Source organism: Stegostoma tigrinum, unplaced genomic scaffold (assembly GCF_030684315.1).
Source record: "Stegostoma tigrinum isolate sSteTig4 unplaced genomic scaffold, sSteTig4.hap1 scaffold_314, whole genome shotgun sequence".
Taxonomy (NCBI): domain Eukaryota; kingdom Metazoa; phylum Chordata; class Chondrichthyes; order Orectolobiformes; family Stegostomatidae; genus Stegostoma; species Stegostoma tigrinum.
The window spans coordinates 122,921-138,051 of record NW_026728242.1 but is presented as its reverse complement, the minus strand read 5'-3'; the positions used below and the strand labels follow the sequence as shown (position 1 = coordinate 138,051).

The 15,131-nt window shown below is 48.1% G+C and overlaps 1 protein-coding gene across 1 annotated transcript in view; it reads right to left on the bottom strand.

Moving 5' to 3' along the window:
• Positions 1–58, bottom strand: part of parp2 (poly (ADP-ribose) polymerase 2) — a 29,510-nt gene extending 29,452 nt beyond the window's left edge. The window contains exon 1 of the mRNA XM_059643888.1: positions 39–58. Within this exon, the coding sequence (XP_059499871.1) occupies positions 39–58 (20 nt within the window). The remainder of the gene's footprint in view (positions 1–38) is intronic.
• Between the last annotated feature and the right edge of the window lie 15,073 nt (positions 59–15,131).

The following is a 15,131-nucleotide window of genomic DNA, read 5'->3' as shown; positions in this document are numbered from 1 at the left end:
CAGCAGATACATGGGAACACCAGCCCCCTGCGAGTTACCCCTCTGAGCCGCTCGTCATTCCGACTTGGAAATATATCGGCCGTTCCTTCAGTGTGGCCAGGTCAGGATCCCTGGAATTCCCTCCCTGAGGGGGACGCTGTGGGTCTACCCCACAGGACATGGGACTGCAGCAGTTCAAGGGGGCAGCTCACCGCCACTTTCTTAAGCACAACTATGACAGGCAATTAATGAATTTCAAAAAAATCCCTGTGAGGCACAGAATTGTAGAACGAGACGGCACAGAATGCCATTCAGCCCGTAGCACCGAGATCTGCTTTTTGTCATGTTTTGAAAGAAAAATCATCGACTCGTCCCAGCCCAGAGGAGCAGCGGGCATGACGCACACTTCAGGAAGAACAGGTTTTCTTCTGTTCCACTTTGTTATTGTCACATGCACCAAGATACAGTGAAATGTATAATCCGCATGCGATGCAGATAGATCATATCTTAGTTAAGTACATCAGGATAGTAAAACAGAATGCCCAATATAGTGTTCCAGCAGCAGAGAGGGTGCAGAGAGAGAACAACTCGAATATATGAGGGATCTACTCGTAGGTCTGATAACAGCAGGGAAGAAGCTGTTCTTGAATCTGTTGATATGTGTTTTCAAACTTCTGTATCTTCTGCCCGATGAAAAGAGGGTGAAGAGAGTGCAACTGAGGTGGGAGGGGTCTTTGATTATGTTAGCTGTTTTCCCGAAGCAGCAGGAAGTACAGGTGGAGTCTGTACAGCGCGGAAACAGACTCTTCGGCCCAACCAGTCCATGCTAAATCTCAAACTAGCCCCACCTGCCTGCTCCTGGCCTGTATCCCTCTAAACCTTTCCTATTCATGTACTTATCCGAATGCGTTTTAAACATTGTGACTGTACACACATCCATCACTTCCACTGGAAGCTCATTCCACACTCGGGCCACCCTCTGTATTTAAAACAAAAACCTTCACCTTTTTTTTAAATCTTTCTCCTCTCACCTTAAAAATGTGCTCTGGTCTTTAAATTCCACACTCTTAAAAGACACCTGCCATTCAACCTATCTACATCTCTCACAATTTCATAAATGTCTGTAAATTCACCCCACAACCTCCAGTGTTCCAGCTTATCCTTATAACTCAAACCGTCCATTTCAAGCAACATCCTGGTAAATCTCTTCTGAACCCTCCCCAGCTTCAACGACACCCTTCCTGTAAGAGGACAACCAGATTTGGACACAGTTCTCCAGGGACAAAAGCAGAAATTGCTTGGAAAGCTCAGCATTCTGATCTGAGGAAGGGTTGCCCCAGACCAGAAACAACAACTGATTCCTCTTCACAGGCACTGCCAGGCCTGCTGAGCTTTTCCAAAAGCTTCTGTTTTTATTTCTGGTTGACAGCATCTGCCGTTCTTTCGGGTTTTATATGGTACTCCAGACGGGGCCTAACCAACATCTTGTACAACCTCAAATTGTGTCAATGGATGGGAGGCTGGTTTGTATGATGGGCTGGGCTGTGTTCGCAACTCTCTGTAATTTCTTGCCTCAGAAACAAGGCTGAGTCTTTTTTTTCTGACTGTGCAGAAACTGGGAGCGGCACAACCTGGCGGCGGTGGGGGGGTCACAGGATTTGACCATGCAAGGAGGGGGAAGACACGCTTCATCCACACCAACGGAGCAGAGTGTCATGTTCCGAGGAGTGACAATAACCGAGAACCTGTCCCGGGGTTCCCACTCGGATGCAACGGTCAAGAAGGCTCAACAGTACCTCTTCTTCCTCAGGCGGCTCAGGAAATTCCGGGTTTTCCGTAAGGACCCTCACCAACTTTTACTGATGTACCACAGAAAGCATACCGTTCCGGGTGAACAACGGCCTGGTACGGTGACAGCTCTCCCCCAGGACCGTAAGAAACTGCAGAAGGCGGTGTGTACAGCCCAGACCATCACAGAAGCCGACCTTCCACCCATGGACTCCAGTTACTTGTCTCGTTGTTGTGGAAAGGCTGCCCATATCATCGAAGACCCCTCCAAACCTGGTAATGATCCCCTACAACCTCGTCCATCAGGCACAAGACACAGAAGCCTGAACACACGCACCATCAGGTTCAGGAACAGTTTCTTCGCTGCTGTTATTAGACTAATGAATAGACTCCCGAACTTCAAATAATGCTCATCTTGCTCGCGTTGATCTTGCTTCGCACCCCTCCTGCGCAGCGTAACCTAGATGCCTAGTTCTGTCTAAGCACCCGATAATCTGCATGAGACATAGCAAGAACTGCAGATGCTGGAGTCAGAGCTAGCACACAGCGTGGGCATGGAGGAACACAGCAGGCCAAGCAGCATCAGAGGAGCAGGAAAGCTGATGTTTCAGGTCGGGGCTAAACAGTTCTGAAGAAGGGTTCTAAACCGAAACGTCAGCTTCCCTGCTCCTTTGATGCTGCCTAATCTGCTGTGTTCCTCCAGATCCACACTGTGTTATCTATGATCTGTATGTCCTTATTTGCTATGATCTGCCTGTACTCTACACAAACACAGATTTTCACTGTACTTAGGTACACATGACAACAATAAATCAAATCAAAATCACAAATTGGGTTAGGTATGACACTGGGGGCTGACTGTGAACAAATTGGGTTGGGAACAACACCAGGGGCCTGACTGTGAACCAACTGGGACATCTACAACACCAGGGGGGGGTCTGACTGTGAACCAATTGGGATAACTACAACATCAGGGGGGGGGGGTCTGACTGTGAACCAATTGGGATAAGTACAACATCAGGGGGGGGGTCTGACTGTGAACCAATTGGGATAAGTACAACATCAGGGGGTCTGACTGTGAACCAATTGGGATAAGTACAACATCAGGGGGGGGTCTGACTGTGAACCAATTGGGATAACTACAACATCAGGGGGTCTGACTGTGAACCAATTGGGATAAGTACAACATCAGGGGGTCTGACTGTGAACCAATTGGGATAACCACAACATCAGGGGGGGTCTGACTGTGAACCAATTGGGATAACTACAACATCAGGGGGGGGGTCTGACTGTGAACCAATTGGGATAACTACAACATCAGGGGGGGGTCTGACTGTGAACCAATTGGGATAACTACAACATCGGGGGGGGGGGTCTGACTGTGAACCAATTGGGATAACTACAACATCAGGGGGTCTGACTGTGAACCAATTGGGATAAGTACAACATCAGGGGGTCTGACTGTGAACCAATTGGGATAAGTACAACACCGGGGGGGGTCTGACTGTGAACCAATTGGGATAACTACAACATCAGGGGGGGTCTGACTGTGAACCAATTGGGATAACTACAACATCAGGGGGGGTCTGACTGTGAACCAATTGGGATAACTACAACATCAGGGGGGTCTGACTGTGAACCAATTGGGATAACTACAACATCAGGGGGTCTGACTGTGAACCAATTGGGATAACTACAACATCAGGGGGGGTCTGACTGTGAACCAATTGGGATAACTACAACATCGGGGGGGGGTCTGACTGTGAACCAATTGGGATAACTACAACATCAGGGGGGGGGTCTGACTGTGAACCAATTGGGATAACTACAACATCAGGGGGGGGTCTGACTGTGAACCAATTGGGATAACTACAACATCAGGGGGGGTCTGACTGTGAACCAATTGGGATAACTACAACATCGGGGGGGGGTCTGACTGTGAACCAATTGGGATAACTACAACATCAGGGGGGGGGTCTGACTGTGAACCAATTGGGATAACTACAACATCAGGGGGGGGGTCTGACTGTGAACCAATTGGGATAAGTACAACATCAGGGGGTCTGACTGTGAACCAATTGGGATAACTACAACATCAGGGGGGGTCTGACTGTGAACCAATTGGGATAACTACAACATCGGGGGGGGTCTGACTGTGAACCAATTGGGATAAGTACAACATCAGGGGGTCTGACTGTGAACCAATTGGGATAACTACAACATCAGGGGGGGTCTGACTGTGAACCAATTGGGATAACTACAACATCAGGGGGGGGGTCTGACTGTGAACCAATTGGGATAAGTACAACATCAGGGGGGGGGTCTGACTGTGAACCAATTGGGATAAGTACAACATCAGGGGGTCTGACTGTGAACCAATTGGGATAACTACAACATCAGGGGGTCTGACTGTGAACCAATTGGGATAACTACAACATCAGGGGGTCTGACTGTGAACCAATTGGGATAACTACAACATCAGGGGGGGGTCTGACTGTGAACCAATTGGGATAACTACAACATCAGGGGGGGGTCTGACTGTGAACCAATTGGGATAACTACAACATCAGGGGGTCTGACTGTGAACCAATTGGGATAAGTACAACATCAGGGGGGGGTCTGACTGTGAACCAATTGGGATAACTACAACATCAGGGGGTCTGACTGTGAACCAATTGGGATAACCACAACATCAGGGGGGGGGTCTGACTGTGAACCAATTGGGATAACTACAACATCAGGGGGGGGTCTGACTGTGAACCAATTGGGATAACTACAACATCAGGGGGTCTGACTGTGAACCAATTGGGATAACTACAACATCAGGGGGGGGGTCTGACTGTGAACCAATTGGGATAACTACAACATCGGGGGGGGGGGGTCTGACTGTGAACCAATTGGGATAAGTACAACATCAGGGGGGGGGTCTGACTGTGAACCAATTGGGATAAGTACAACATCAGGGGGGGGTCTGACTGTGAACCAATTGAGATAACTACAACATCAGGGGGGGGGTCTGACTGTGAACCAATTGGGATAACTACAACATCAGGGGGGGGGGTCTGACTGTGAACCAATTGGGATAACTACAACATCAGGGGGTCTGACTGTGAACCAATTGGGATAACTACAACATCAGGGGGGGGGTCTGACTGTGAACCAATTGGGATAACTACAACATCAGGGGGTCTGACTGTGAACCAATTGGGATAACTACAACATCAGGGGGGGGTCTGACTGTGAACCAATTGGGATAACTACAACATCAGGGGGTCTGACTGTGAACCAATTGGGATAACTACAACATCAGGGGGTCTGACTGTGAACCAATTGGGATAACTACAACATCAGGGGGTCTGACTGTGAACCAATTGGGATAAGTACAACATCAGGGGGTCTGACTGTGAACCAATTGGGATAACTACAACATCGGGGGGGGGGGGTCTGACTGTGAACCGATTGGGATAAGTACAACATCAGGGGGGGGGGTCTGACTGTGAACCAATTGGGATAACTACAACATCAGGGGGTCTGACTGTGAACCAATTGGGATAAGTACAACATCAGGGGGTCTGACTGTGAACCAATTGGGATAACTACAACATCAGGGGGTCTGACTGTGAACCAATTGGGATAACTACAACATCAGGGGGTCTGACTGTGAACCAATTGGGATAACTACAACATCAGGGGGGGGGTCTGACTGTGAACCAATTGGGATAAGTACAACATCAGGGGGGGTCTGACTGTGAACCAATTGGGATAACTACAACATCAGGGGGTCTGACTGTGAACCAATTGGGATAAGTACAACATCAGGGGGTCTGACTGTGAACCAATTGGGATAACTACAACATCAGGGGGGGGTCTGACTGTGAACCAATTGGGATAACTACAACATCAGGGGGTCTGACTGTGAACCAATTGGGATAAGTACAACATCAGGGGGTCTGACTGTGAACCAATTGGGATAACTACAACATCAGGGGGGGTCTGACTGTGAACCAATTGGGATAACTACAACATCAGGGGGGGGTCTGACTGTGAACCAATTGGGATAACTACAACATCAGGGGGGGGTCTGACTGTGAACCAATTGGGATAAGTACAACATCAGGGGGGGGTCTGACTGTGAACCAATTGGGATAACTACAACATCAGGGGGTCTGACTGTGAACCAATTGGGATAACTACAACATCAGGGGGGGTCTGACTGTGAACCAATTGGGATAACTACAACATCAGGGGGTCTGACTGTGAACCAATTGGGATAAGTACAACATCAGGGGGGGGTCTGACTGTGAACCAATTGGGATAAGTACAACATCAGGGGGGGGTCTGACTGTGAACCAATTGGGGTAACTACAACATCGGGGGGTCTGACTGTGAACCAATTGGGATAACTACAACATCAGGGGGGGGGTCTGACTGTGAACCAATTGGGATAACTACAACATCAGGGGGTCTGACTGTGAACCAATTGGGATAACTACAACATCAGGGGGGGGTCTGACTGTGAACCAATTGGGATAACTACAACATCAGGGGGTCTGACTGTGAACCAATTGGGATAACTACAACATCAGGGGGTCTGACTGTGAACCAATTGGGATAACTACAACATCAGGGGGGGGGTCTGACTGTGAACCAATTGGGATAACTACAACATCAGGGGGGGGGTCTGACTGTGAACCAATTGGGATAAGTACAACATCAGGGGGGTCTGACTGTGAACCAATTGGGATAAGTACAACATCAGGGGGTCTGACTGTGAACCAATTGGGATAACTACAACATCAGGGGGTCTGACTGTGAACCAATTGGGATAAGTACAACATCAGGGGGTCTGACTGTGAACCAATTGGGATAAGTACAACACCAGGGGGGGGGTCTGACTGTGAACCAATTGGGATAACTACAACATCAGGGGGGGTCTGACTGTGAACCAATTGGGATAACTACAACATCAGGGGGGGGGGTCTGACTGTGAACCAATTGGGATAACTACAACATCAGGGGGTCTGACTGTGAACCAACTGGGATAACCACAACATCAGGGGGTCTGACTGTGAACCAATTGGGATAAGTACAACATCAGGGGGAGGGGGGGGTCTGACTGTGAACCAATTGGGATAACTACAACATCAGGGGGGCCCTGACTGTGAACCAATTGGGATAACTACAACATCAGGGGGGTCTGACTGGGAACCAATTGGGATAACTACAACATCAGGGGGGGGTCTGACTGTGAACCAATTGGGATAAGTACAACATCAGGGGGGGGTCTGACTGTGAACCAATTGGGATAACCACAACATCAGGGGGTGTCTGACTGTGAACCAATTGGGATAACTACAACATCAGGGGGGGGGGTCTGACTGTGAACCAATTGGGATAACTACAACATCAGGGGGGGGTCTGACTGTGAACCAATTGGGATAACTACAACATCAGGGGGGGGGTCTGACTGTGAACCAATTGGGATAAGTACAACATCAGGGGGTCTGACTGTGAACCAATTGGGATAACTACAACATCAGGGGGTCTGACTGTGAACCAATTGGGATAACAACAACATCAGGGGGTCTGACTGTTAACCAATTGGGATAACTACAACATCGGGGGGGGTCTGACTGTGAACCAATTGGGATAACTACAACATCAGGGGGTCTGACTGTGAACCAATTGGGATAACTACAACATCAGGGGGGGGTCTGACTGTGAACCAATTGGGATAACTACAACATCAGGGGGGGTCTGACTGTGAACCAATTGGGATAACTACAACATCAGGGGGTCTGACTGTGAACCAATTGGGATAACTACAACATCAGGGGGGGTCTGACTGTGAACCAATTGGGATAACTACAACATCAGGGGGTCTGACTGTGAACCAATTGGGATAACTACAACATCAGGGGGGGGTCTGACTGTGAACCAATTGGGATAACTACAACATCAGGGGGGGGTCTGACTGTGAACCAATTGGGATAACTACAACATCAGGGGGTCTGACTGTGAACCAATTGGGATAACTACAACATCAGGGGGGGTCTGACTGTGAACCAATTGGGATAACTACAACATCAGGGGGTCTGACTGTGAACCAATTGGGATAAGTACAACATCAGGGGGGGGTCTGACTGTGAACCAATTGGGATAAGTACAACATCAGGGGGGGGTCTGACTGTGAACCAATTGGGGTAACTACAACATCGGGGGGTCTGACTGTGAACCAATTGGGATAACTACAACATCAGGGGGGGGTCTGACTGTGAACCAATTGGGATAACTACAACATCAGGGGGTCTGACTGTGAACCAATTGGGATAACTACAACATCAGGGGGGGGTCTGACTGTGAACCAATTGGGATAACTACAACATCAGGGGGTCTGACTGTGAACCAATTGGGATAACTACAACATCAGGGGGTCTGACTGTGAACCAATTGGGATAACTACAACATCAGGGGGGGGGTCTGACTGTGAACCAATTGGGATAACTACAACATCAGGGGGGGGTCTGACTGTGAACCAATTGGGATAAGTACAACATCAGGGGGGTCTGACTGTGAACCAATTGGGATAAGTACAACATCAGGGGGTCTGACTGTGAACCAATTGGGATAACTACAACATCAGGGGGTCTGACTGTGAACCAATTGGGATAAGTACAACATCAGGGGGTCTGACTGTGAACCAATTGGGATAAGTACAACACCAGGGGGGGGGTCTGACTGTGAACCAATTGGGATAACTACAACATCAGGGGGGGTCTGACTGTGAACCAATTGGGATAACTACAACATCAGGGGGGGGGGTCTGACTGTGAACCAATTGGGATAACTACAACATCAGGGGGTCTGACTGTGAACCAACTGGGATAACCACAACATCAGGGGGTCTGACTGTGAACCAATTGGGATAAGTACAACATCAGGGGGAGGGGGGGGTCTGACTGTGAACCAATTGGGATAACTACAACATCAGGGGGGCCTGACTGTGAACCAATTGGGATAACTACAACATCAGGGGGGTCTGACTGGGAACCAATTGGGATAACTACAACATCAGGGGGGGGTCTGACTGTGAACCAATTGGGATAAGTACAACATCAGGGGGGGGTCTGACTGTGAACCAATTGGGATAACCACAACATCAGGGGGTGTCTGACTGTGAACCAATTGGGATAACTACAACATCAGGGGGTCTGACTGTGAACCAATTGGGATAACTACAACATCAGGGGGGGGTCTGACTGTGAACCAATTGGGATAACTACAACATCAGGGGGGGGGTCTGACTGTGAACCAATTGGGATAAGTACAACATCAGGGGGTCTGACTGTGAACCAATTGGGATAACTACAACATCAGGGGGTCTGACTGTGAACCAATTGGGATAACAACAACATCAGGGGGTCTGACTGTTAACCAATTGGGATAACTACAACATCGGGGGGGGTCTGACTGTGAACCAATTGGGATAACTACAACATCAGGGGGTCTGACTGTGAACCAATTGGGATAACTACAACATCAGGGGGGGGTCTGACTGTGAACCAATTGGGATAACTACAACATCAGGGGGGGTCTGACTGTGAACCAATTGGGATAACTACAACATCAGGGGGTCTGACTGTGAACCAATTGGGATAACTACAACATCAGGGGGTCTGACTGTGAACCAATTGGGATAACTACAACATCAGGGGGGGGTCTGACTGTGAACCAATTGGGATAACTACAACATCAGGGGGTCTGACTGTGAACCAATTGGGATAAGTACAACATCAGGGGGTCTGACTGTTAACCAATTGGGATAACTACAACATCAGGGGGTCTGACTGTTAACCAATTGGGATAACTACAACATCGGGGGGGGTCTGACTGTGAACCAATTGGGATAAGTACAACATCAGGGGGTCTGACTGTGAACCAATTGGGATAACTACAACATCAGGGGGGGGTCTGACTGTGAACCAATTGGGATAACTACAACATCAGGGGGGGTCTGACTGTGAACCAATTGGGATAACTACAACATCAGGGGGTCTGACTGTGAACCAATTGGGATAACTACAACATCAGGGGGTCTGACTGTGAACCAATTGGGATAACTACAACATCAGGGGGGGGTCTGACTGTGAACCAATTGGGATAACTACAACATCAGGGGGGGGGTCTGACTGTGAACCAATTGGGATAACTACAACATCAGGGGGGTCTGACTGTGAACCAATTGGGATAACTACAACATCAGGGGGGGGGTCTGACTGTGAACCAATTGGGATAAGTACAACATCAGGGGGGGGTCTGACTGTGAACCAATTGGGATAACTACAACATCAGGGGGGGGGTCTGACTGTGAACCAATTGGGATAACTACAACATCAGGGGGGGGTCTGACTGTGAACCAATTGGGATCTGTGAACCAATTGGGATAACTACAACATCAGGGGGGGGGTCTGACTGTGAACCAATTGGGATAACTACAACATCAGGGGGGGGTCTGACTGTGAACCAATTGGGATAACTACAACATCAGGGGGTCTGACTGTGAATCAATTGGGATAACTACAACATCAGGGGGTCTGACTGTGAACCAATTGGGATAAGTACAACATCAGGGGGTCTGACTGTGAACCAATTGGGATAACCACAACATCAGGGGGGGTCTGACTGTGAACCAATTGGGATAAGTACAACATCAGGGGGTCTGACTGTGAACCAATTGGGATAACTACAACATCAGGGGGGGGTCTGACTGTGAACCAATTGGGATAACTACAACATCAGGGGGGGGGGTCTGACTGTGAACCAATTGGGATAACTACAACATCAGGGGGGGGGTCTGACTGTGAACCAATTGGGATAACCACAACATCAGGGGGTCTGACTGTGAACCAATTGGGATAAGTACAACACCGGGGGGGGTCTGACTGTGAACCAATTGGGATAAGTACAACATCAGGGGGTCTGACTGTGAACCAATTGGGATAACTACAACATCAGGGGGGGGTCTGACTGTGAACCAATTGGGATAAGTACAACATCAGGGGGTCTGACTGTGAACCAATTGGGATAACCACAACATCAGGGGGGGTCTGACTGTGAACCAATTGGGATAACTACAACATCAGGGGGGGGGTCTGACTGTGAACCAATTGGGATAAGTACAACATCAGGGGGTCTGACTGTGAACCAATTGGGATAACTACAACATCAGGGGGGGTCTGACTGTGAACCAATTGGGATAACTACAACATCAGGGGGGGGGGGGTCTGACTGTGAACCAATTGGGATAACTACAACATCAGGGGGGGGGGTCTGACTGTGAACCAATTGGGATAAGTACAACATCAGGGGGTCTGACTGTGAACCAATTGGGATAACTACAACATCAGGGGGGGTCTGACTGTGAACCAATTGGGATAACTACAACATCAGGGGGGGGTCTGACTGTGAACCAATTGGGATAACTACAACATCAGGGGGGGGTCTGACTGTGAACCAATTGGGATAAGTACAACATCAGGGGGGGGTCTGACTGTGAACCAATTGGGATAAGTACAACATCAGGGGGGTCTGACTGTGAACCAATTGGGATAAGTACAACATCAGGGGGGGTCTGACTGTGAACCAATTGGGATAACTACAACATCAGGGGGGGGTCTGACTGTGAACCAATTGGGATAAGTACAACATCAGGGGGGGGGTCTGACTGTGAACCAATTGGGATAACTACAACATCAGGGGGGGGTCTGACTGTGAACCAATTGGGATAAGTACAACATCAGGGGGGTCTGACTGTGAACCAATTGGGATAACTACAACATCAGGGGGTCTGACTGTGAACCAATTGGGATAAGTACAACATCAGGGGGTCTGACTGTGAACCAATTGGGATAAGTACAACATCAGGGGGGTCTGACTGTGAACCAAATGGGATAAGTACAACATCAGGGGGGTCTGACTGTGAACCAATTGGGATAAGTACAACATCAGGGGGGGTCTGACTGTGAACCAATTGGGATAAGTACAACATCAGGGGGGGGTCTGACTGTGAACCAATTGGGATAAGTACAACATCAGGGGGGGGTCTGACTGTGAACCAAATCGGTTGGATACAACACCAGGGATCTGTGGTGCCAGGCTATATATTGATTGATTAGAAGTTTAATTGCTTAATTGAAAAAGGCCGTAGCAAAGAAGTACGAGAAATTATTTAATACATAAATTGTAAAAGTTAACTAAATAAGTAGTAATGGCTGGGCAGGTGATGTGCTGTAGCTGTATGATGTGGGAGCTGGCTGATCCCATTGGGAACGGCAGCGACCACATCTGCAGCAAGAGTTGGTTGCTGGAAGAACTCGGGATCAGAGTAAATGATCTAGAATCTGAGCTTCAAACTCTGCCGCACATCCGGGACGGGGAGAGTTACCTGGACACTTTGTTTCGGGAGGCAGTCACACCCGGTAGATTAAATAACTCAAATTCAGAAAGTGTTCAGGGACAAGGTGTGACTCTAAGTGAGGCGGGTAGGGGAATTCCGAGTTCAGGAGCCTCAGCCCTTGACCTTGACCAACAGGTACGAGATTCTTGCTCCCTGTACGGATGAGGGAAAGGACTGTGGACATGATGAGCCAGCTGACCACAGCACCGTGGTGCAGAAGGTCATTCAAGAGGAGGGAGCAAAAAGACAGGTAGTTATAGGGGATTCTATAATTAGAGGGACAGATAGTATCCTATGCAAGCCGGATTGGGAGTCCCGCTTGGTGTGTTGCCTGCCCGGTGCCAGGGTGCGGGACATCTCCGACCGGGTTGAAAGGATATTGGAGTGGGAATGGGAGGATCCCATTGTTGTGGTCCACGTTGGGACTAACATCATAGGCAAAGCTCGGGTAGAGGACCTAATCAGCCACAAGGAAAGAAATTGAAGTACAGGTCCTCAAGGGTCATAATCTCCGGATCACTGCCCGAGCCACGTGCTAATTGGCACAGGGAAAAGAAAGTTAGGGAAGTAAACACGTGGCTAAGGGATTGGTGTGGGAAAGAGGGATTCCATTTCATGGGGCATTGGCATCAGTTTTGGAACGGGGTGATCTGTACCGTTGGGACGGACTCTACCTGAACCGATCTGGAACCAGTGTTCTAGCGAAAAGGATAAATAGGGTGGTCAGTAAGACTTTAAACTTCTGAGTTGGGGGGGGGAAGGGAAAGTGAAAGAGAGGGAGTATGGAGTTAAATGGAAAGATAAGCAACAGGATAGCATGTGTACAGGTGGATTTAAGCTCGAGGCAGACTAGGAATACAGCAAAAAGGAAGGATAACTTAAGGCATCTTGGGATTTCCAACCTCTCTAGTAATAAGAAAATGAGCATTAAGGCATACCTTAATGTTCGTAGTATTTGCAACAAAGTAGATGAATTAACAGCACAAATCTTGAATGATTATGATGTGGTAGGCATCACAGAGACATGGTTGCAGGGAGCTCAGGACTGGCAGTTAAACATCCAGGGAATCACAACTTATCGAAAAGACAGGGAGGTGAGCAGAGGGGGTGGGGTTGCCTTGTTAGTTAAGAATGGAATTAAATCTATGGCACTGAATGGCATAGGGTCAGAGGATGTGGAGTCTGTGTGGGTGGAGTTGAGGAACCACAAAGGCAAAACAACCATAATGGAGTTATGTACAGACCTCCTAACAGTGATCAGGACCAGGGGCGCAAGATGCACCGAGAAATACATAGGGCATGTCAGAAAGGCAAGGTCACGGTGATCATGGGGGACTTCAATACGCAGGTAGATTGGGTGAATAATGTTGCTGGTGGATCCAAAGAAAGAGAATTCATGGAATGTTTGCAGGATGGCTTTTTGGAACAGCTTGCGATGGAGCCCACAAGGGAGCAGGCTACTCTGGACTTAGTGCTATGTAATGAGCCAGACTTTATAAAAGATCTTAAAGTAAGGAAACACTGAGGAGGCAGCGATCATAATATGGCAGAGTTCAGCCTGCAGTTTGAAAGAGAGAAGGCAAAATCGGATGTAATGGTATTACAGTTAAATAAAGGTAATTACAGGGGCATGGAAGAGGAATTGACGAAAATTGACTGGAAGCAGACCCTAGCGGGGAAGACAGTAGAGCAACAATGGCAGGAGTTTCTGGGTGTAATTGAGGACACAGTACAGAGGTTCATCCCAAAAAGAAAGATTATCCGGGGTGGGATTAGACAGCCATGGCTGGCAAAGGAAGTCAGGAAACGTATCAAAGAAAAAGAGACAGCCTATAAAGTGGCCAAGAGTACTGGGAAATCAGAAGATTGGGAAGGCTACAAAAACAAACAGAGGATAACAAAGAAAGAAATAAGGAAGGAGAAGATCATATCGGAAGGTAGGCTAGCTAGTAACATTAGAAACGACAGTAAAAGTTTCTTTCAATATATAAGGAACAAACGAGAGGGTAAAGCAGACATTGGGCCGCTCCAAATTGATGCTGGAAGGCTAGTGATGGGAAATAATGAAATAGCTGAAGAACTTAATAAGTACTTTGCGTCAGTCTTCACAGTGGAAGACATGAGTAGTATGCCAACAATTAGGGAGAGCTGGGGGCAGAGTTGAGTACGGTAGGCATTACAAAAGAGAAAGTGTGAGAAAAGCTGAAAAGTCTAAAAATTGCTAAATCTCCTGGCCCCGATGGGCTACATCCTAGAGTTCTGAGGGAGGTGGTTGAGTAACTAGCAGAGGCTTTGGTCGTGATCTTTCAAAAGTCACTGGAGTCAGGGCAAGTCCCAGATGATTGGAAAATTGCTGTTGTAACCCCCTTGTTTAAGATAGAATCAAGGCAAAAGATGGAAAATTATAGGCCGATTAGCCTAACCTCGGTAGCTGGTAAAATTCTTGAATCCATTGTCAAGGATGAGATTTCTAAATTCCTGGGAGTGCAGGGTCAGATTAGAACAAGTCAGCATGGATTTAGTAAGGGGAGGTCGTGCCTGACAAACCTGTTAGAATTCTTTGAAGCGGTAACAAGTATGTTAGACCAGGGAAACCCAGTAGATGTTATCTATCTAGACTTCCAAATGGACTTTGATATAGTGCCTCACGGGAGGCTGCTGAGCAAGGTGAGGGCCCATGGTGTTCAAGGTGAGCTACTGGCTTGGATTGAGGATTAGCTGTCTGACAGAAGGCAGAGAGTTGGGATAAAACTCTTTTTCAAAATGGCAACCGGTGACGAGCGGTGTCCCACAGGGTTCAGTGTTAGCTGTTCACCTTATATATTAACGATCTGGATGAAGGGACTGGAGGCATTCTGGTGAAGTTTGCCAATGATACGAAGATAGGTGGACAGTCAGGTAATACTGA